This window comes from Pelobates fuscus, chromosome 4 (genome assembly GCF_036172605.1).
Source record: "Pelobates fuscus isolate aPelFus1 chromosome 4, aPelFus1.pri, whole genome shotgun sequence".
NCBI lineage: Eukaryota > Metazoa > Chordata > Amphibia > Anura > Pelobatidae > Pelobates > Pelobates fuscus.
Genome location: NC_086320.1, coordinates 321078859 through 321103870, shown reverse-complemented (window position 1 = coordinate 321103870; position 25012 = coordinate 321078859). Strand labels below are relative to the sequence as shown.

Sequence of the window (25012 nt, the reverse complement as noted above, 5' to 3'; positions counted from 1 at the left end):
GAGAGCCTGGGGCACAGAAGAGCAGGGAGAGCCTGGGGCACAGAAGAGCAGGGAGAGCCTGGGGCACAGAAGAGCAGGGAGAGCCTGGGGCAGAGGAGAGCCTGGGACAGAGAAGAGCAGGGAGAGCCTGGGGCAGAGAAGAGCAGGGAGAGCCTGGGGCAGAGAAAGATGTCTACATTTTATATAACAGCTACTATACTAATAAACGTTTTATGAATACAAGGGGTACAATTTATGGAAAAGGGGGGGCCAAGGGGTACTCAAGTGAAAAGGGTTGGGAACCACTGCACTAGAGGTTAGTTTCAATGTATCTGACGAAGTCTTTGAGTAGTTACCTTCAGATGGTATATATGTTCTTCTGTATCAAGGTCAATGCACTTCGTTGTCTTCTTGACGGAAACCACAGACAGACCAACATCAATGCAGCCATGTAACTTTCCTTTCTCCATCTTTAGGAAATATAAAACAGATTATCATTAATAATAATAATAATTAGATTAAAACTTTAATTAGGACAAGGAAGTAACCAATTGGTGAAGCTTAGTTTTTACTACATCCTTACGTCGAGTCCAGCTCTCCCTACTTTTTCTCGTACCCTACATATTTTTGTACAGACTCATCTTTTATGCTATCTATACTCTGCATAAAGCCTTTCGATATACACACATTATTTTATTTAATGTTAGGATCTAGGCACACCTTACATATCACAGTCTACAGTGAAAATCTGACCTTTATTTTCTTAAATAATATGTTTAATGTAGATGGCACTTTGCATTAAACTAGGAGTTGGCTGTTGTACTACTGGAGTTTAGTTGCAATAAACAGTGCAGATATCCAACAATCTCCAATAATGAATAGCCTGATAACCGAAGAAGATTGCCCTTCTGTGACTTCTATACTTTAAAGCAAAATGATAATTTTCATGTTCACGTTCAGTAGTTTATTTCCTTTTCATAGGACTATTAAAAGGAAATAAACTAGCTATTTCAGAACATATTCAAGTGTATGTTGCTTTAATGAGTTGTACAGTCAGCTCACTCTATTTTAAGCAACATATGCAACCATTAGCAGTTAAATAGCTTATCTGCATAATTGTCAACTAGTGCCCTGTTTACAAGTGTCACCCTATCAGTGTACAAATCCTCTGGTGTTCTGTGTGTATATTGCTGCAATGGTCCCATTACATCCTCAGTTTGCATGATGCTGAAATTACATCACCAATGTACTATTCTACTTTATTTTGGGTTTTAAGTTTTTGGCAGCACAACACCTATGCATATTCCTTAGGCTGATCATCTTACATGACTGATTGGCAAAAGCTTTATGTCAAGAAAATCAGGCACTGAGGAGTACTTCTGTTTTTTATATTGCACTTATTTAATTCACATAAACAAAGCATGAGTCATCGGAGTAATCAATTGTCATGCCGAGAACAATGTCTCATCATCTAAATATTCCAGAACCAGGGTTGGCATCAAGGAAAAATGATACGAAGGTCTGTGCTCCAGACAGACTCATGATGTCAAAGGAAATTGGAAAATTTGTGGTGGTGGTGGTTGTGTAAGTGGAGGAGCCCCCCTTCTCCACTCACACAACAACCATCATCACAAATTTTGGCTGTGCTGATTTGTACAAGATAGAAGAACCAACAAGCATAGTTGTAGGGGAGGGATACATAGGTACAGAGATGAGCAGAAAGAAACACACGAGGGAGAAGGAAGGGCTGGGTGGACATATAACCCAAGAAGAAGCAAGACCCATAACGGATATTAACATACAACTGACTGGCTTCTCATTTGATGATTCCATGGCTTTCTAAACTATCTTGGAACCTGTAGGATACAAGAGGTTTTTCAATAGTGCAGGGGGTTTAATAAGAATGCCACCTATATTGATCCATATATAATAAATTTTCTGGAAGTAAAGATTTTTTTTTTACATTTTAAAAAAACTCTTTAGAATTGATTGTTAATGTTAAAACAACAATAAAAACATACAGAAAGTTTAATATTTGCCATGATTTATAGAGGTGGTTTGCAAGTTACACAGGCTGAAAAGAGACGTGTCCATCAAGTTCAGCCTTTCTCAGATCTGTTTTTTGCTGTTGATCAAAAAGAAGGCAAAAAAACCCCCCAAAAATCCAGTTTGAAGAACTTCCAATTTTGAAACAAACTAGGAAAAAAATTCCCTCTTGACCTCAGAATGGTTTTAAAATATTTCACATAGTCAAATAATGTTTCTCAATTAACTACATCGCTCTTTTTCCTGATGGAATAATTAGCATGCAGCTTGCAGTAAAAACATATAGAGTTATTCACTAAAACAAGAATTCAAAGTGAATTTCAAATGTACTAAGGTCAGAATAGTCAAACTGGAAAAATTCTCTTAATCAGCTATGTTTCAGTTCGGCTGCTCTGGCCTGAATTTATTCCTGACCCTATATTTTCAAAGATGCTTATGTCTGGCTGAACTACATAGTAAGCAAAACCCCTAGACCTCACTGACATACTGTATACAATGACCTCTGATAAATGTATTTTAATGCACTATTACAAAGTAATATTCCCTTAGATTGGGTGGAATATCAGAGTCTGTAAACTGTGAGTAGATTTGTGCCAAACAAGGCAGCATTGGATTGCCATTGAGAAACATCACATATTGGGATAATTATAGCTGATCCAACATGTCATAGTTTGAGGAAGTGAAAGAATTGCTTTTGCGTGATGAAGAAAGAAAAAAAATAATGTTTCTTACGCTCTTACTGAAACAGCCTGATTTTGTGTCGCTTGATAACAGCTGTGTATCATTAATGAAAATATTCCCTTCTATATTTACACCAGGAGCCATGTCCCTTAAAGGCAAACCACTCCGTGTTTATAAAGCAAAATTTTTATAAACTTAGGACTTCGAGTAATTTTCTATCGTTTAAAGGTTGCGTTATTTTTGTTTTGTGAGAAAATATTTCATTTTAAAAATAGTATTTTAATATTTTCTTCATTCGTGCTTAATGCTGATTTTTTTTTTTATAACCGTAATTAAAAAAAATAAAATAACAATTTTATTTTATTTTTTAAACCCCCCTCAAAAACAAAAAAAGTTGAGTGCGGGTTCGGAGATTTGGGTAAAATATGTACTATAGAATAAAATTAAACTTTTGTTTTCCTTAATGAACAAGTCAGAATACCGCCAATCCATTTCAGCGCACCAACCCACACATATAACAACAAATTCAAGGATCACAATACATTGCAAAGCCCTGTGACTTACATTTCCAATTTCACATACTGGGGGATTTTATTTATAGGGATAATATAGGCATTACAATATCTTTAGCTTAATGAAGCAGTTTTGGTGTATAGAGCATGCCCATGCAGACCATTATACTCAATCCTCTGGCATTTTGGAGTTAAATCAGTTTTGTTTCTGTGTTTGCAGCCCTAGCCACACCTCCCTGGCTGTGCTCATACAGCCTGAATGAAAAAAAATGGTTCCATTTTCAATCAGTTGTAACTTATTTTAAAGGTTTCTATCTCCTGCTTTGTAAATTGAACTTTAATTCTTCTGCAGGGTCTAGCAGGCCATTAACAGAGCAGCATATATGAAATTCTAAATTAAACATAGTTTGCAGTAAAGGAAGTATAAACATTAGATCTAACTTTACAGGAAGTGTTTAGGAAGGCTGTGAAAGTCTCATGCAGGGAGGTGTGCCTAGAGCAGTACAAAGAAAAGGGATTTAACTCCTACATGATAGAGAATACAACAGAGTGCAAAGGCATGGTTTATACGCCAAAACTGCTTCATTGAGCTAAAGCTAATTGGGTGACTATAGTGTCCATTTAATACAAAATTAAAGCAGTATTTTAATTTCACAAGGCAAAATATAAAGTAAAATGTAATCAAAATTAAACTTACTTCAGTAGGACCCTTGGCATACTTCAAAATTCCTTTTTCCAAAATGAAATATCTCTGTTGCAAAAAGAAGACCAAAAAAGAAATCAGTCATTGGATCTCTAGTTAGTTGTCCAGGATCAACAACCAACCAAAATGTGGGGATAATTCAAACTAAATAAGGATTGGCATCAGGGAGCACTCCCCATAATTTAAATTCCTGTTATTTTTCACTAGCTATGTGCCTGGAGTATCATCATGTTAATTCTCTTTTATCCTAACTTTAACAACAAATATCTGTGTTCAGCAAGTACTGTGAATGTATTAAAACCCCCAAGTGTAATTAAGGTAGATAAATATCTACTGCATATATTTTTTAACGCTGGCCATGACTTGTGGCTAAGATGGCTTTCAAGGTATTTATTAATTGTAGCTTAATAACTATTGAAATGCATGAAAGAGATTCAGATTTCCAGATTCACTTTTTACCTAAAATGGAATAACAGGGTTGTCGCATTAAGCAATTAATAATAAGGCATTGTGTGCAAATCTACTCTAACCCTCGGGAATTCTCATATCTGGAAAAACAGCGGACAAGTGGTCCAGAGTCCTCCCATAACTCCTCTCCTTGAGGATGCAATATTCATATAGAAGTAAGAAGGGTTGAAACCTGGGCAAGACAGACTGACTGTAAAGAGGTGTATAGATCCACAGTCTGTAAAATGCATCCCCCAAAAAGGAAGAAAAATGTACTCAAATATTTGGTAAGTCTGTTCTCTCCTAAACAGGGATGGGGTGCAGATCTCTGGTGCATGTACAGAACATGCCAAGTCCTGGTTTGCTACAATTGCTATGAGCAGATATGTATGCATGTATAAAAATGTGAATAACCAGTTGAAGAATGGAAATATGCACTCCGAGCCTCAAAAGTCCAATAAAATGTCCAGGAATAAGTCAGTAAACAAGCACCAACTGACATTTTTTTCCAGGAATGGGAAAGTCTGCTCTAATAGAGACCAGATGCCACTAGTAAAGTCCTAAAAAAAAATAAACACCCCCAAATAAGCAAAGATAAGATGAAAACATTTGCACCAAATAATAGTCACATGTCTTTAATCCCTTCAGAGCAGGATTAACCATAAAGTGACATTAGGTGGCTGCACAGGGCCCAGGGAATCACGTTCTCCATCCTTCTCCAGTATCAGAGCATTGATGCAGGTTACCAGGGAAACATTCTGATACTTTCAGCAAAAGGCCAGAAAGAGCTGTCTGCACCCTCTGGGTTTACAGACAAAGCAGCACATCTCCCATCAAGGAACACCATTCCCCCCTTCCTAGCTGGAAGGTATAATAAACGTTCATTATTTTTCTTTAGCCCCTATTCCCCCAATTGCAGATCCTATGCATATTCTAGTAAAGCCTCTGTTCCCCCAATTGCAGATCAGATACTACTAGTAAAGTCCCTAACCCCTCCCACTACAGCCCTTATTACCCTACTACAGCTCCTAACCCTCCACAACAATCTCTAACCCCTCCCACTACAGCCCTTATTACCCTACTACAGCTCCTAACCCTCCACAACAATCTCTAACCCCTCCCACTACAGCCCTTATTACCCTACTACAGCTCCTAACCCCTCCCACTACAGCCCTTATTACCCTACTACAGCTCCTAACCCTCCACAACAATCTCTAACCCCTCCCACTACAGCCCTTATTACCCTACTACAGCTCCTAACCCTCCACAACAATCTCTAACCCCCTCCCACTACAGCCCTTATTACTCTACTACAGCTCCTAACCCTCCACAACAATCTCTAACCCCTCCCACTACAGCCCTTATTACCCTACTACAGCTCCTAACCCCTCCCACTACAGCCCTTATTACCCTACTACAGCTCCTAACCCTCCACAACAATCTCTAACCCCTCCCACTACAGCCCTTATTACCATACTACAGCTCCTAACCCTCCACAACAATCTCTAACCCCTCCCACTACAGCCCTTATTACCCTACTACAGCTCCTAACCCCTCCCACTACAGCCCTTATTACCCTACTACAGCTCCTAACCCTCCACAACAATCTCTAACCCCTCCCACTACAGCCCTTATAACCCTACTACAGCTCCTAATCCTCCAAAACAATCTCTAACCCCTCCCACTACAGCCCTTATTACCCTACTACAGCTCCTAACCCCTCCCACTACAGCCCTTATTACCCTACTACAGCTCCTAACCCCTCCCACTACAGCCCTTATTACCCTACTACAGCTCCTAACCCCTCCCACTACAGCCCTTATTACCCTACTACAGCTCCTAACCCCTCCCACTACAGCCCTTATTACCCTACTACAGCTCCTAACCCCTCCCACAACAGCCCTTATTACCCTACTACAGCTCCTAACCCCTCCCACTACAGCCCTTATTACCCTACTACAGCTCCTAATCCTCCACAACAATCTCTAACCCCTCCCACTACAGCCCTTATTACCCTACTACAGCTCCTAACCCCTCCCACTACAGCCCTTATTACCCTACTACAGCTCCTAACCCCTCCCACTACAGCCCTTATTACCCTACTACAGCTCCTAATCCTCCACAACAATCTCTAACCCCTCCCACTACAGCCCTTATTACCCTACTACAGCTCCTAACCCCTCCCACTACAGCCCTTATTACCCTACTACAGCTCCTAACCCCTCCCACTACAGCCCTTATTACCCTACTACAGCTCCTAACCCTCCACAACAATCTCTAACCTCTCCCACTACAGCCCTTATAACCCTACTACAGCTCCTAACCCTCCACAACAATCTCTAACCTCTCCCACTACAGCTCCTAACCCTCCACAACAATCTCTAACCTCTCCCACTACAGCTCCTAACCCTCCACAACAATCTCTAACCCCTCCCAATACAGTCCTTATAACCCTACTACAGCTCTTAACGCCGCACTACATCCCTCGTCCCCATCACGCTGACTTGCATCCCTTATTATCTACTACTGTTATGGATGTAAATTAGTGATAGTAAAATGTCTATTTACTATGTGCATCTGTGCCTTTATTAATTGCTCAAAATGGCTGCTAGAGCACCCCTCCCATCGACTAAAGAATGTAAAGAATGTCATGTATTAAGATGGCATCTCCGTCTAGAGTGCTACACCCAGGATGCTGATAACGTCACACACTGTGGGAGGTACAGTAGATAAGACACTTAGCATTTACCAATTAAAAACGTACTTTCCATGTTATCTCATGTTTTGTATATGATTTATTTCTGCCTGTATAAGGGGCTCCCCGCCAGCCTGATTAAACATTCCAAAGTTTTTCATCAACCTGAAACTAGTGTCTCAGTGTGATTTACTTCAGAGCATGCACACTTTCTATTTTAAGCAATTTGGACAGGAGCAGATACTCCGATAAACAACCCTCCCACTACAGCCTCTATCCCCCTCTTACCAACTGCAGCCCCTATCACATCCCTACAGCCCACTACCAGTGTCTCTCCTCCCTAGATTAGATTCTGGATCCGCCCCTGTTACCATCCCTATGTGAAGGTTAAAGGACAGGCCCCAAACCAGTAACCTGCATAGGTTCCTGCAAGATCTTAATCCTTCTCTGAATCACATACCTGTAGAACAGATGCACATACCTTATGCCAGCCTTTAAGTGGCCACTTTCTCTTTTTAAGCAGGAAGCCCTCTTGTTTTTGTGGTTCCTGAGGACAGCATGTACTGCCACGGAGGCCTTCGACAATTTCCCAGCTATCCTGTTCAAACAAAACAAAAAAACGGAATTACTTTACGCAATAAACAATCAAAACAATGTTACAAAGCACCCTCAATCAGTTATAAACTATTACAGCTACTTGCATATCTCTGGGAGATATGTACAGTCTCTATGACAGCTCTGCTACAGGGTTAGACTTGTACAGATGGTAGCACAGATTATTCAACATTTTGCAGCAATGATTAGAGTTCAGACTATTGAAACATGAATAAACTGTTGGCGTATAGGTAAGGTAACCAACCATATGATATCTCCTCTAATTAGACACACTTACAAAGGATACATCCAGCAGGGAAGCAACAGTTTTAATTTAGCTTTGAATATTTTCCACAAGTGTCGGCTAACGAGATCGCTTATTTAAGTGGGTGGACTATATTTTTTAAACTATTAATTTTTTGAGTATAGCAGAGTAAGAGCAGCATTAAACATTGTGCTATATGCTTTTATGGTTAATGTGAAATACTATTCAAAGAGAAACCTAAATTTTTAAGACTGTACTTTCATTGAGAACATTTACAAAATTACAGAACTATAGATCTGTCCCTCTACTATAAAAAAACTTCTGCAATGCAGCAAAGAAAAATGAGCAATTCTAGGTCTTGAGTTAACACATGTGCGGACTTCAGCAATGGATACAATGCAGCATTCAGTGCTGTAAATTTTTTTAATTTTAATTCAATATAAAAGGAGCACTCTAGCTCCAACGTGTATTTCTAATGTTAGATTTTTCTCCTGCATATTTTGATTAACGGGCTCCCCTGTAACCATTAAACACATCTCTTTAATCATCACTTGACAATGTTTTATTAGTTTTTTTTTTGTTTTGGTTGTTTTAAACCAGCAAACCGTTTTACACAAGGATACAAGCTAAATTAATGCAAGAAAAATGTAAAATGTTAAAAAAAAAAAAAAAAACTTTGTCGGGTTCCTTTGTCTGGCACGCCTCTCAGTTGGGGGTTTCTACAGTCCTACTCCCTCCCAGTTCTTACTAACCAACTAATCCACCCATCTGAGTTTCACATGAACTAACACTAGCAATGCATGAGAAACTTTGGCACGCTCATGACTTCTGCAAACAAAGAATGCCGAGAGACAGGGAAGCAATATTAACAAACTGATTCTCTACATAAATATATATATATAAAAAGAGCAAGTGTAACAATTGATTGTACGTATGCATATGTATGTGTGAGGATTGCATAAGAGGATCAGGAACATGAGAAGGTGGACAAATACCAAGGACTGAAAGAAGAACTAGAAAGGATGTGGAAAGTGAAGGCAAGAGTAGTCCCGGTTGTAATAGGAGCACTCGGGGCTGTGACTCCCAAGTTGGGGGAGTGGCTTCAACAGATTCCAGGTGGGACATCTGAGATCACTGTCCAGAAGAGTGTAGTTCTAGGAACAGCTAAGATACCGTGCAGAACCCTCAAACTCCCAGGCCTCTGGTAGAGGACCCGAGAATGAGGAATAAACATACCACCAAGGAGGGATGAGAAAATCATATATATATATATATATATGCAGAACAGTGTGTGTCACTCAGTATATAAAGGAACTCACTGTGCAGAGCAATATGTATCACTTAATATATAGATGGATTTACGGTGCTGAGCATTCATGTAGTATACAGGGGACTCACTGTGCAGAGCAGTGTGTTGTGGAGTACACAAGGTATTTGATGTGCAGAGCATGGTGTATCACTCAGTATTCAGAAGGATTCACTAAACAGAGCATTCTGTGTCTCACTTAGTAGACAGAGGGATTTACGGTGCACAATTCCTAGGGATAGGACACTGATTGGCTAGATCTGGGTCCCCTCTGGGGTAGGTGTGGAAAAGAGCAAGAGAAAGAATCATCAGGTAAATATGTAAAAAATAATAATAATGATAATAATTGACATGTTTTATCTGCCTGTAGAATGACACAACTATTTCAAAACTAAAGCTTTGAGACAGTCAGAGGAGTAAAAAACACTTTGACCTCACCCATGGGTGAGCTGGGGTGAAGACACAAATCTGTTTCGAGTTTACTTCTGTAACGAAAATATACCCCAACACGCAGGATTCAACTAAACAGAAGACAACACAGAGGGGAGATACGTCTACCGGACCTTAGAGTGGCCGGACTCGACGTATATAGGAGAAGTACAGAGTCAGGAGCGATCCGAGGTCAAGGGCACAAAGAGACAGCGTAAACTAAGACTCCCACTGTTCCTTTAAGAGCGCGCCAGAGACCCGCGGCGCGCTCTTAGAGTCAGGCGGGACACGTGACCACTTCTCGCGGTCACTGCCCGCCTTCCTGTTGCAGCCGTCGGATGAGCCACGCGCGGCTCGTGCAGCAGTAGAGCCGCGCGCGGATTGAACAGAGGACCTCGGCCGGCCCCTGGAAAGGGTAAGTACCGCTACAACTTCCCAGTAGAGATGATGGATTTCTGTAAGCAATCTGGTGTTTCACATGTAGTATTACTAGACATGTACTCCTGGTGGAGATAGAAGGTGTTTATATATATTTCTAGTTTTGAACAGTAACTATGCCATTAAAAAGGACAATTTTTTTTAATAAAACAAAATTAATAAATCTAAAACTTATCAATGGAGAAAAGTTGCCTGCATATTTTAATGATTTTATTTTTATCATCAGCACATGTATACTAGTGTTACTCCAACTACCATCACCATTTCTCGTTTTAGAAGTGGTCATGGTGTTAAGAGTCTGCACAACTTGCACTTATGTGCTGAGGACTAGTTAAAACCCCAGAAAACAGCTGTGGCAGCCTGAAACACTGTATATACAATATTACGTTTGCCATCAGCAGGCACTGGTGTCAAGTGTAAATCTTGGGCAAGTGGTCTGCAATGGGAAGCTTTTTTTTTTTTTTTTTCTTTAACACTATGGAATTCAAATTATAAGAGCAGGATTTCTACCTGCATTTTCCATTACAAATACCTCCAAGTCATAAATTATAAATTAACAAGATGCTGAAAAAAAAAAAAATGTTCATGATCAGAACATAACAGAAAATTAAAACATTTAGAATTTTGCCATGTTTTTAGGTTGTGTTTTTTTTTTTTTTTTTTTCCAGTTACAGTGTGAGAGAGAGTTTGTTAGAGAATTTAAGCACCAAATCACTCCATCTTGATAAATTGATTTTGGGAAAAAGAGGATGCCCCTGTCGTCTTGTTAGTGAAGACAATGGCATTTTTGAGAAATGACGTTACATTTTGAAATCTCAATACTCCTAACTGCTGTCACACAGACCACCTCTAGAGGCTTCAGACTAAAATACATTCAACGACTGATTCTATTTTACGTCCGGTGTCCTATATAATAGGGTCACTTTCATAAAAATTGAAACGAAAATGTACATTAATAAATAACTATGAATTGTAAAAAAATAAGTTAATACAATTTTACCCTATATTAAAACAAGCATAATCTTTAAGCATATTATTTGACTTTAATGACTGCCTGGAGGACCACTTGCCTCTATAAAAGACACATCTGCCTACTCTCACGCACACACACAGATGATGGCTTCTGGCTTTCAAACCTAAGCCGAGAGCACAGGTGGAATCTGACATACAGTAATTAGACTGTTACTGGGCAGTGAGCTGGGGAAGGAGATAGTCACTGTAAGAAGTCAATGCTGTTGCTTAGAGCGCTATGTATAGCGACCCTGCTGTCAATAAATAGTAATTTGTTAGTTTGGCCATTATTGCAGAGCAGCTTTGGGCCTTAAATTAATTATTAAGCAATAGAGATCAAATCTCATGATACCACAAAAGATTCCATTGTCTAATTTTACTATCAAGATCAGTAAAACATGAAGAGAGGACACCAACACATCCAGAGAGGTGAGCAACCTTCATATGGTTCCACTGTTAATTACATACATCCAGCCTTTGTAGAATTATCCCAGCACCAACATTAAACCATGCAGTTTTCTAGAAGTTCAACATTCTATATCATCACTAGGTAGTCTTATTAGTAGGACAGATAAACTCTTAATAGGTTTTGTTTATCTTACCTTCTTAAAGTGATACGATATGATCTTAAAAAAGTATACCAGATTTTTTGGGGGAGAGAATTCACCCCACCCCCAGTGCTTGCACCCATGTTTACAAACCCCATCTAATAGTCAAAATAACCTTTTCAAACTTTTTGCTTTGGTAGTGGCATAAATATATAGAATTTCTCCCACCACATGAATCCTGTCACAGTGGCAACGATACACGACAGAAAAGGGGGGGGGGAAGGATTTTTTTTTTTTTTACTGATATTTTTAGTGTGCGTAATTTCAATGGACGTGGTATTATACAGAGAATATACAGACAGATTATATTATGTTACCTAGTTCTGTTTATAGATACATGGCTCTAGGCAAAGGGAGTTGCTATACATACAAATAAATGCATTCCCAAATCAGTAATGTAAAAGTCAAATGAGAAATGGTTGTAATGGGAAGCAAAGTTTGGAATTACATAGCAAAGTGACTGCGGGCCTCGGTAATCATCATAGAACAGACACACTAAAAGCAGCCACATTCAGAGAGAATTGGACATTAAGGAATAAATATTGCCTCGTCATTATTCCAGATACTCAGTAGTGCCCCCTAATGGCAAATCCCAAAATTTCCCTTTAATACAGACCATTCCACAACGCCTTTCTCCTTTTCTCCAGTGTTAAATCGTTTGTGTCCTCATGCTATCAATCCTAGTGAATGCACAGCAGGTTAGACGAGGAAGGCGTTGCATTCTTTAACAAGGAGTTTCCTTATAATCTATGAATAATTGTGTTAGCTGACAACACTGACACAGACTAAGATCATTTTACATAGTTTCTGTCAACATGACAAAGCACAGCATGACAGGCATCTTCCCATAGCAACAGCAGCTATACCAATGAATGAGGATTTTCATTTACCTTAAACAGGAGTGGCCAAAAAGCAACCTAAAGCAGGTGCAAATGGACATCTCGTCAGCCTTGAGGCCATGCACTATGGGTTTCTCCACCTCTCCAATCCTGCCTAAAACATACTTCATACTGATAGCCGAACAAGACTGTCATGGCAACCACTGTATACACAAATCTCGCCAACAGTGCATGCAAAGACACCTTGACATTTTATTGTGCAGAATGAATACAATACTGGGTACAAATAGCAAGATTCGGTGTTGGGAACAAATTATCCGTTGCTTGGAAGCTGCAACAATTGAATCCGTTTTAATCGGGGGATTATTTTAAAAAGTTTCACTATTGAATGAATGTCGGTAAAAGAGATTGTTCTTTGCGTTTGTTACTGGCTGTCATTTTAAATGACATTAAAGTGCTTTGGTTAATCTAAAGAAGCCATGGAATGTGCAACCTTTCACCAACAGCTAAATATAATAAAACTAATCAATGACGGAGCCTGAAGCAGATTTGCAGTTCTATGAGAATGGATTGACTCACTCGCAGTATATGAGCACTAACGTGTGTTAAAACAAATGGATATGAAGATATTGTAATGCTAGATCACTTTGTGCCTAATGTCTACAACACATTGGTAAAATGCCAATCTCTATCCTACAGATTGCATGTATTCTCCCACATTGTTTTAAATTTTTAAAATTCCATATTGCAGAATCTGACTTAAACCAGAGTTTTGACAACAACATTCCAGGCAGCTATGTAGCAAGAAACCCGTGACAAAAAAAAAATATATACATCTTTACTCATTGTAGAGATTTTTCTCTAGATGTCTAAACCGGAGTGCACCAGAATCCATATAATACGCAGAATATGCTGATAGCCAGATTCAGAATTTGTAATCAATGGGAATGCCACAGTGACATGGCTATGTGTGAGCTCTCCTTAACACTGTATTGGAAATTAGTTAACGTGAGCACACAGGTTGACAAACACATGCATATTCGATCGTCCTCTCCATGCAAGGGAATAGTAGGCCAGGGATTGGCTAGGAATCTAGGATAGATTGGCCAGGTCATGGATAACATTGAGGTACCAGAGCGGCAACGTATTTCCTAGTAAAGCTTCCACAAGTTACTTATAATTATCAGTTTTGAACATTAACGGTTTTTAATGCATTATGTGTAAATGCCTGAAAAATGGGTGATATCCCTTTTAAATTTGTCAAATTTTCTTAGGCAAACATTGGAAGCTTTGATTCTTTTGCCTCCTTTTAGCAAAATTTTTTTCACTGGATTTGAATTTCTATGTAGGAATGTGTGTTTTAAGTTTGTTCTTGTGTCGCAATAACAGGACTTTGAAGACCATAGAATTTGTGTCATTATCACTCAGGAAGGTAGAATAAAATTGCTTATTTATCTGGGGAACCCATATGTTTGTCAAAGTTCCAGAAGGGATCTTCAGGCATAAAGGCCATGGAGGTACTTCGTCTATTCGAGTAATTCTGTGGCCATTATTTATTTAGACAAAAGTGTGTTTCTTCATTTAATGGGGTGGTCAAAGCTATGTGCGGTTTTGTTTGTTTTTTGAATTTGTATCCCCAGGAGTTTGGTTCAGGGCCGGACTGGGTATGAAAACCAGCCCTGGAAAAAATTACATACCAGCCCCATAGCATTGCGGAGTCATCAGAATTCAGCTTAACAGCCCATTAAAATGCGGACGGCATTTAACGCCGTAACAGCGTTAAAGGGACACTATAGTCACCCAGACTACTTCAGCTCAATGAAGTGGCCTGGGTGCAATGTCCCTCAGGTTTTAACCCTTCACATGTAAACATAGCAGTTTCAGAGAAACTGCTACGTTTACATTTGTGGTTAATCCAGCCTCTAGTGGCTGTCTTCCGGACAGACACTAGAGGCGCATCTGCGACGCTGGAGGCACATTTCGCCTCCATCGCGCAGAGTGTCCATAGGAAAGCATTGAGAAATGCTTTCCAATGGACACTTTGAATGCACGCGGAGCTATGCGCATTCAGCTCCAGTGACGTCGGACGGGGAGCTGACGTCAGACAGGGAGGAGAGGTCACCAGCACCGAGGGAGCCTGGCGCTGGATTAAGGTAAGTAACTGAAGGGAATTTAACCCCTTCAACGCCACGGGAGGGGGACCCTGAGGGTGTCGGCACCCTCAGGGCACTAAAGTGTCAGGAAAACCGTTTTGTTTTCCTGACACTATAGTGATCCTTTAAGAGTTTAAGGGGTTATTTTGGCCTGGGGAAGCCAAATGGTTATACACCTATGCTCTAAACCAGGAGTAGACATCCTTTGCCACTCCATATGTTGTGGACTACACCTCCCATGATGCTTTGCAAGCCTTAATGGAGATGTAGTCAAAAAACAAAGGGAGTGTCGAAGGTTACCTACCCCTGTACTAAACCCAACATATATAATACAGTTCCTACCCCATAAATATAATATTTAATGCTATAATATTTAATGCTCTCATCCAACCCCCTTCCCTCCACAGTTCCCTCACCCCTGTAGCCCCACCTATTTACATTTCCTTCTACATATACATATATATATATATACATATATATATATATATATATATATATGTAGATTATTCATTAGGCCACAAATGTAAATGTAAAAAATATAATCATTGCCTCATCTCAAATTCCCAAGTCAGATCTTTCCCGTCCCCCCTCCCACTCCCCCTAATACACTGCTGACCCCCCTCCCCCTAATACACTGCTGACCTCCCCCTAATATACTGCTGACCCCTCCCTCCCCTAATACACAGTTGACCCCCCTCCCCTAATACATTACTGCCCCCCTTATTCCCCTCCCCAATACATTACTGCCCCCCTTATTCCCCTCCCCAATACATTACTGCCCCCCTTCTTCCCCTCCCCAATACATTACTGCCCCTCTCCCCGATACATTACAGCCCCCTCCCCCAATACATTACTGCCCCCAATACATTACTGCCCCCCCCTCCCAATACATTACTGCCCCCCCCTCCCAATACATTACTGACCCCCCCTCCCCTCCTCAATACATTACTGACCCCCTCCCCTCCTCCATACATTACTGACCCCCTCCCCTCCTCCATACATTACTGACCCCCCCTCCCCTCCCCTCCCCATACATTAATGACCCCCCTCCCCATACATTAATGACCCCCCTCCCCTCCCCATACATTAATGACCCCCCTCCCCTCCCCATACATTACTGACCCCCCTCCCCTCCCCTCCCCCATACATTACTGACCCCCCCTCCCCTCCCCCATACATTACTGACCCCCCTCCCCTCCCTCATGCATTAATGACCCACCCTCCCCTCCCCCATGCATTAATGACCCACCCTCCCCTCCCCCATGCATTACTGACCCCCTCCCCTCCCCCATACATTACTGACCCCCCTCCCCTCCCCCATACATTACTGACCCCCCTCCCCTCCCCCATACATTACTGACCCCCCTCCCCTCCCCCATACATTACTGACCCCCCTCCCCTCCCCCATACATTACTGACCCCCCTCCCCCATACATTACTGACCCCCCTCCCCTCCCCCATACATTACTGACCCCCCTCCCCTCCCCCATACATTACTGACCCCCCTCCCCTCCCCCATACATTACTGACCCCCCTCCCTGCGATGCAGACAGTTTCAGTAGAGCCGCCGCCGCGCAGCCGCCGGATGTGATGTCATGTCGTCATTTGCCGCTCACATCCGGCGGCTGACAGGAAGTATCGCACAGTAAGCAGCAGCAGCGGCCGGCTCAGGTGTGGCTGCGGCCGCGCGGTTGTGGCTGCGGCTGCGCGGCCGCATAGGGTAACAGAAATTTTTTTTACAGGTCTTGTGGCTAAGTGCAGCCACATGTCAAAGCGGCCCCAGGGCTGGCGGCCTACCGGGAAATTTCCCGGTATCCCGGTAGGCCAGTCCGGCCCTGGTTTGGTTATTATTGGTTTGTCAAGAAAAATCAGGAAGTCCCCAAGGTTTAAGCTTTTGTAGGACAGTACAGTTCTATAGCACTTTTAAAAGGAATGCGCATGGTGTACATTTATTAACTAAAATAAAGTTATTTTTAAAAGTCTAAAAATCTATAAAGAAAACTAGTAGATGTTTGGAAAAAAAAGTCACTCAAAGACTGTGCCTGATGTATGGTATCAATGGTAGAGCAGATTTACTATTGCATTATTGATATTAAGCATATCTCTTAATAAAAAAAAAAAAAAGGGTGGAAAATTGTTTTAGAACAGGGTACAAAGAAGTCCATAGCATGTCAGCTAGATGCCAGATTCCTGAAATTTTATAATAAAGAGCTTGTCATGTCCAAAGGTACAAATCAATCAATATTAATAATACAAAGACAGGATCAAGCGATAGATCACTCTAGATTAGGGGTGAGCGGATGTGAGAGCTATAGAAATTGTAGAACTGAAATCTCCATGATACTTTGCCATTCTAAAAGCATCATGGCAGTTGTAGTTCTACATCTGTGGATATACCATTTGACAGCCCTGAGAGAAAGACAGATTTCTAGTAAAACAAGCCCTATTTTAGTAAACATTAAAAAAAAAAAAAAAAAACACAAAAAAAAAACCAAGGCCTGTACCCTTTCTCTCCCACCCAGAAGTATATATATTCACCACAATTTTATACAAACTAGATTTTCCATCTGTTGTAGAATCAAACCTGTCTACGAAGAAACCCACTGGCTAGAGGCGAGCCTGCTCTATGTAGTGACGTTCAAAAACACTAATTATGGTTTTCTGATAACCATAACAAGAGGTCTGTTGATGGAATAGCATTATATCTCAATATTTAAATGTGTTCCTTTATTTTAATTATTGTTATTGGAAGCAGCAGTGGTTTATCTCTTTTCTATTACATCATACCAATATTTAGAATTACTTTGATTATTTTAGAGACCCACTCCAAGCACCATAATAAGCAACATATCATGGTTCCAGGAGTGCCCTGGTGTCCCCACAAATGTAAGTAGTCAAACCTTCTTTTCCGAATGATTTGCGTTGTTACCAGTTACCACTCCCTGACTCCAAACAACCGGAAACTTCTGGCTCTCCCTTCTGGCTATAGGTAAGCAGTCATCGTCGTCGAATGGATCCCAGGTAAAAAGTTATATGAACTGTTTGTCTACTTACATGGGGGAAGGAGAGTAGTCCTGGTAGTGGTGATGGTGCTTAGAGTGTTTCTTTAACCAATGAGGCAGAGGCATTGCTAGAGGGTGCTGACCTGGTGGGATTTTTTACCCATTACATTTTCAACCCCAGGTTTATGTTGCAGTTGAGAGGCAGGATGGCTGGTTGAAGAGCAGTGTTTTATTGCTCTTTGTAGACCAATTAGCCACCTGTTGTCACTAAAATTCTAGTAATCCGCAGACATGTGTCAGAATCCACTTGATTATCTGACATATGATGACCCTAGTGAAACACACTGTTTTATCACATAGCTCACATAATGATCAGACATTCCAGGCGTTTGACAAAGAGTCGGGCAGAGCCAAAGTGCCCATGGACACAATCCCTTTCTCTACCCTTCCCTCAGTTTTAGGAGTAGAGAGACAATCTCAGTATAAGGAATGCTTATCTACAGAGGGAAAGAAGAACTGAGAGTAGTACAATACCTGTCATGGACAGGCTTCAGAACAAGCAGGGGGAGATCAGAATGCCTGGCAAGCCTACATCCCCATGGTTAACAACTACTAAGGTGCAGGAAGCAAGAGAGGGGGTGTGTTTAGGTGGGTACCAGTATTTAGATGTGGATATGCTTCATTTCTGTTTGAGTGCTTGTTTTTCTGAGTTTGTGGTGCTTTTTTACGAACATTAAACTTTTAAAAAATATTACATTTTTATTCTTTTATGTACATCTAACAAGAAATCACGAAATCAAGTGAACATGGCTAAATTCTGACCAGAAGGTAAAAAGGGAAGTTTTCATATATTCTAAAGCCAATTCCAGTCAGAATTTGGTCAAACTGACTGAACTGGCAACAACTTGCCGGATGCTTTCGGAGTCTGTATAGGGTTCACATATGAAATTTTTTTTAAACCAAAGTATAGAGAATATGTAAGGAATATGCACAAAGCAACAATTTTAAACTAAAGAGGGAGTGAATGCATCCACTTGCATTTATATTTTTTCAGCTTTCTTTGTGGGTTAAATATCTTCTTTAAAATAGGATATGGCATACCCCTCTAAAATAATCCAATAGGGCAAGAGGAGTGTTTCGAGGTTTTCAAATCATTGCGAAGAGAGGAACCTTGTTTCTAAGGTTAAACAACTGGAGCAAGAGAGGGAAAGGGCTTTAACAAAGTCACTAACGCAAATATTTTTATTTCGTTACAGCTGGCATCTTGGCACTTCATTATACTCTGGGGATACAGAAATGTGGCCAACAGAAAAGTACAATGGATGAGGAGAGAATCTTCCACAGTGAAGGGGTAAATCAAATAATATACTTTTGCTGCTCCGCAAGGCCACATCCCACTGAGATCCAGTAAAATACAATGCTTGGGATTTCATTACCCAACAGGACCTTTGGACAAATGAAGCTTTATCTGGAAGGCATTACAGCTTTGCCATACATAGATCCCCATTCTGGGGAGTAAGGGGTGCACCCAAATACTGTATACATCTAAATTTAAACAGTGGTTAGTTGCTCTGCAGTTAACTTCCCTTTTTATTAGTGATCTCATTTATATTACACAATTTATCAATTCCCACCAAATCCTATTACAAGGACAAAAAAATAATAATAATATGTTACATAGAAACAGCAGATAGCCCATCTAGTCTGCACAATTTTCGTACTTTCATTAGTCCCTGGCCTTATCTTCAGTCTGGGATAGCCTTATGGCTATCTCACACATGCTTAAACTCCCTCACTGTGTTAACTTCTACCACTTCAGCTGGGAGTGGAAGGTATTTCCATGCGTCCACTACCCTCTCAGCAGATTGATAATGCCTGAAATTATTTTTAAACCTTTCCCACTCTAATTTAAGACAATGTCGTCTTGTTGCGGTAGTTAGTCATATCAACACTAGGGATATGCTGGCTGTGGTTGATGTCTGTGGTTGATGTGTGTGGTAATGCTCTGTATTTTGCACCACCCACACCTGCGCCCCTTTCTGCAGTAGGAAGGGGGGGAGGTGCTATGATCTCTGGTGGTCCAGCAGGTGTCTTGGATCCCTGTTGTAAATCACAGAAGATGCTCCTTCAAGTCCCAGGACTCACTTGGATACAATGCTGCCGTCTGACAGCAAAGAAGTGCTTAAGGAGGTCACATAATCCCTTTGCAAAAGGGTCACCCTGTAGCATGCCTACCACTTACTTGCAGGTCACAGGAAAAATAAAAATACCTTCCCAACCTACCATTTTAGAAACAACCCAATTAAAGCTACTAATTTTTCAATGTTTTTCTACTCTTTTTACTGCACAAAGTTCTACCATACAGAGCTAAAATGTTATTTACCACATTCTTATCTCAGCTGAAAATTGAAAGAGGATGGGCAGCCCCCCATTCAAGAAGTGACAAAACTTTTAACGAAAGCCAGTTTATTCCATACATGACATAGGGGTCAACATTCTGCTATTTAGATTGATTGGGACTCTACTGACTCACTAAAAATGCTTTATAAAGCTTCAATGAGAAAATCTTTTAACCAACGAGCTTTACGTTCCCACTTTTTCCAATAAAGCGTATATTTTGTCAATGTTTTCTACTTTGTGTAATGCACAGGTTTCACATGCCTATTGGTTTAAAGGACCACTCTAGGCACTGATGTAGAATTATTTAAAAATCTTTATTGCACCTGTATTGAATTATTGTACTAACTCCATTTTAATCTCACATAACCTCACATTATGACAGACCCTCCATTTTGTCTACATTACATGACAGAATTTCCTAACAGCATTTAGTATAATGAATAGAGACTGTATTTTCTATAAAGACATGACTAACCCCGGAATTGCTGAATCTCCTGTAATTTGCAACATAGTATAATCTGAAGGCCATGAGAACACTGTACTAATGAAATGTTCTATTCATAAAAAGAACCTTGCACCTGACCACGAGTCTGACATCACTAACTGCCCAAAATGACGCTCAAGCCCCCCTTCCCACCGAGTAAGCCTCATGCTGGGAGAGATGGCGCTTGAGCCATCTGTCCACACCCGTGTCCAGAACAATACCACCTCCCGGTGGGAGGACACCTAGCTAGTCACTCAAATCCCTGAGCCAATTAATAATATTGATGGGTGGACATTGACATAGCCACTTAACATTTAATCCAATTAATGATGTTTGTTATTATCTGATATTCAATGATGATGTCATTCTGCTCTTATAAGGGCTTGTAAGCCTGTTTTTTGCCCAGATGCCATTAAATTTTCTGAAGTTATTTTTAACCTGAACTGCATGTGTCAGTGTGAACTTACTTCTGCGTATACGCAATTTAATCATCTCAGATTTGGACAGGAACAGATAGACATTTAAACATATTTGTTTATTTCTAAATTAATCTACATCAGCACCCAGACCACTTCAGCTTAATGAAGTGGTCTGGGTGCCAGGTCCAGCTAGGGTTAACCCCTTTTTTTTTTATAAACATAGCAGTTTCAGAGAAATTGCTATGTTTATAAATTGGTTAAGCCTTCCCCCTAATCCTCTAGTGGCTGTCTCATTGACAGCCGCTAGAGGCGCTTGCGTGATTCTCACTGTGAAAATCACAGTGAGAGCACGCAAGCGTTCATTCAGCCGACGGGGCGGAGAGGAGGAGGAGAGCTCCCCGCCCAGCACTGGAAAAAGGTAAGTTTTACCCCGTATCCCCTTTCCAGAGCCGGGTGGAAGGGGGACCCTGAGGGTGGGGGCACCCTCAGGGCACTCTAGTGCCAGGAAAACGAGTATGTTTTCCTGGCACAAGAGTGGTCCTTTAATTTCATCTCAAATTGCCAATACGCTTCTTCCTCTAATTGCCAATAAAATTCTTCTGATTTTAAAAAAACAAACAACAATATAAAACGGCAACAAAGTATTCCTTACAGAGGTAAACATTGTACATATTTTTGTTGACCAAAAAAGTGCAATAATAGTGTGTGGGTACCTGACGACTCCCCAACTTGGAGGAACAGCTGCTGGTACTCCGAGATGGCGAGAGCATCCTTTGGGACACACCCAGATTCCTCTCTTCACCCATTATGAAGACTCAATGTCTGTCTCCGGGAAAAAGAGACAGAGTTTCACAGTATTCCTTAATTAGTTGCTGGGAAATACCAGAGAAGCACAATTTTGCAGTCATTATCTTTGCTGTGTACACATTGCTTCAGCACCTACAACGATATCAAAAACAAAGTTTGCAGATTAATATCTAATATAATACATTCATTACACATCGTTCTTGTCATTACCCAGATCAGAGGAAACCTAACAGCATTATTAACTAAAGTATGAATTCAATGTGAATTTCAAATGTTATGCCAAAATAGCCAATAGCCAAAATGGAGGCTCATTCGCTTAACGGGAAAACTGTCAGGAATGTCGACTTATAGACTAAATAGCTGAGCATATTAGCGAGTTGGGGAATTTTTCCAATTTGGCTATTTTGAGCTTAAATTTTAAATTTATTTTGAATTCTTGAAAGTTCACACTTTTATCAAAAATCTAAAATAGTTTTTTTCAAAACCCATAAAAGAATAACAGAGATAACTATAAAACATTTTTTTGATAGGGGAGACTTCTATAGAACAACAAAAATAACTTTGTCTAGAGTTACTTATGAGTAATGCATATAAAGGGTCTCACATAATAGGTTTCCCCTCCCAGGCTCCCCCCCAACAGGTTTTATAAAATGCAGCAGGATATTAGTCACACATGATCCCGTAATTAATATTTTATTCAATGCAACAGGAAATTAATCACATATAAGAAAACAAACAATGTATTGACACAAATAAATAGTATATAAATATGAAATACTATCAGACAATATAAACAATAGCAAAAAAGTCTAAAAAGCTTGTACTTCCAGTTCACTTCCCCTTTACAAAAATTACAAATTCCATAAAATCTTATTTATGTAAATAACATTCAAAAAAATAAGTTTGGGGCAATAAGATTTCTGGAATTCAAACATTAATTTTACACTTTAAAACCCAAAACAAAAGATTTTTGAACAATTGTTGTTACCCTCTGCATTCTCAAGTATGGGGAATGGTAATTTCCTAAAACAATTTAAACTAAAATTGAATTGGTTAAACACTCCTTTTCCAAGGAAAACCAACTGAACTTTGGGCTTATTTTGCATTTTAGGGTTTGCTTATGGGTCCCTCATAATTAGCACAACTTCAAACAAATGGAATAAATCTAAGAATAAAAACCTTATCTGCCTCACGCAATCCAGACTTTCAGCCAGATATTAATGCAGGTGAATTACGCAGAATTAAGCATGAAAGAAAAAAAAAAAAAAAGTAAAACTTAAAACATCATTCTAGTTGTCCCAAAAGGACAAGAATTGTTACAGGAAAGTGGAAATACCCATCCTCTACATTTAAAGGGACACTATCGTCACCAGAACAACTATAGTTTAATGTAGTTGTTCTGGTGAGTATAAAAGCTCCCTTCAGGCATTTTCATGTAAACACTGCCTTTTCAGAGAAAAGGTGTTTACATTTCCCCTAGGGACACCTCTTAGATGGCCACTGGAGGGTCTTCCTGGCTCAGTGCTGCACAGTAAGCAGTCCTGCCGTTCAGAATCCCCACGCTTTGCATGGAGACGCTGAATTCAATGCATCTCTATGAGGAGGCCCTGATTGGCCAAAACGGCATTTGACTCCGCCCCATGCCGATTTTAGCCAATCCAATGCTCTCCCTATGGAAAAGCATTGGATTGGCTAAAAATCTGCCATTTTAAAAGTTACAAAGGGGGTGGAGCCAGTGCCGGCTGGACCTGCGCGGCGCTGGAAATAGGGCGAGTTTTAAACTTTTATAGGGGGCATTGGTGGGTTAAACACTATAGGGTCAGGAATACATGTTTGTGTTCCTGACCCTATAGTGATACTTTAATAACATTGTTGATAGTATGCATTTTAATATGATAAGCATATATATATATATAATACATTTATTTAAAAGGACACTATAGTCACCCAGACCACTTCGGCTCAGTGAAGTGGTCTGGGTGCCAGTTCCCTCAGGTTTTAGCCCTTCAGATGTAAACATAGCAGTTTCAGAGAAAACCCTTCAGCTCCAAAGGAGGGGGACCCTGAGGGTGGGGGCACCGTTAGGGCACTATAGTGTCAGGAAAACTGGTTGTTTTCCTGACACTATAGTGATCCTTTAAGATGCTTTAACTGTACAACTGTACTCTATGTAAACCCATTTCCCCCCTGCAACTCTACACAACCATGTGATACTTTTTGCAAAACTTAGCTTACAACACAAGGCGTATTTGATAGAGAATACAGAGACCGTAAGATTCAGATCCCCATTTAGAAGAACAAATATATATATTAATGTGAATTATAACAATTATTTTAGGATTTTTGATACTAAGGGTTTAAATACATTTGTGAACAATTTTGGAGATTAAAATACTGAATATAAATAAAATGATACAAATTAATAAACCGGCCTGAATGCATCAGTCATTTTTAGGAATAAACTCCTGACTCAGGACTGCACTTTCTTCCCAAACCACGACTTTCTGTAGCTGTCCAATCTCAGACTTCCCAATGCAGCTCAATGAGAGGTCAAGGCAGGAAGTAACAGGGCCTGTTGTCTGATTGGCAGCCAGGGGTGTAAAAATTTTATATTATAAAACTGCTACTTTGTATTGGAATCTGTACTTTTTTTTCATTTTACAAAAAGAACACATTTTTTCAGATAGAGCACGTCAGCAAGCTAACGTGCATTAGGGGTCTGGAGTGTCTGTTAAAATAATAAATAAATGTGTTTTCTGTCAGTGTATACCTACCCAAATGCTAAACATATTGCTCAATTGTAAATTAACCTTTTCAATGTGGTCAGTTAATGCCTGAGCCATTCGTTCAATGTTAATCAAAATACTACATACAGTTGTAATCAAAATGATTCAGCCCCCCCATTGAAATGTTTGTGTATTGTCAAAAATTACAGACGGTCGGCTGTTTGCAATGAGCAAATTAAACAAAAGCAATTGAAATAGCTCAACACACACACCGACAGTACAAGTGGTTACCCCAAATTCGGCTGAAAATACAACTTCATTGCAAACACTTGAAAGTGTGTACATTTTGACAATAAACTTGATTTATAATGGGGGTTGAATCATTTTAATTACAACTGTATAAATATATATTTACATTTTGTACTATTGATGTGCCTTCATGCTTAAAGGACCACTCTAGTGCCAGGA

General features: G+C 40.1%; 1 protein-coding gene across 2 annotated transcripts in view; it reads right to left on the bottom strand.

Annotated features, from left to right (window-relative positions):
* OSBPL3 (oxysterol binding protein like 3) overlaps positions 1-25012 on the bottom strand; it is a 189444-nt gene that overhangs the window by 62291 nt on the left and 102141 nt on the right. The window contains exons 3-6 of one of the 2 annotated variants that reach the window (XM_063452364.1): positions 21725-21950; positions 7545-7661; positions 3916-3969; positions 336-449 (exon numbers count right to left, since the gene is read on the bottom strand). In XM_063452364.1, coding sequence (XP_063308434.1) covers positions 336-449; positions 3916-3969; positions 7545-7661; positions 21725-21817 — 378 coding nt within the window. In that variant the 5' untranslated portion in view covers positions 21818-21950. Of the gene's footprint in view, positions 1-335; positions 450-3915; positions 3970-7544; positions 7662-12330; positions 12413-21724; positions 21951-25012 lie in introns of those variants that run through there. The other variant, XM_063452365.1, reaches the window with a different exon arrangement.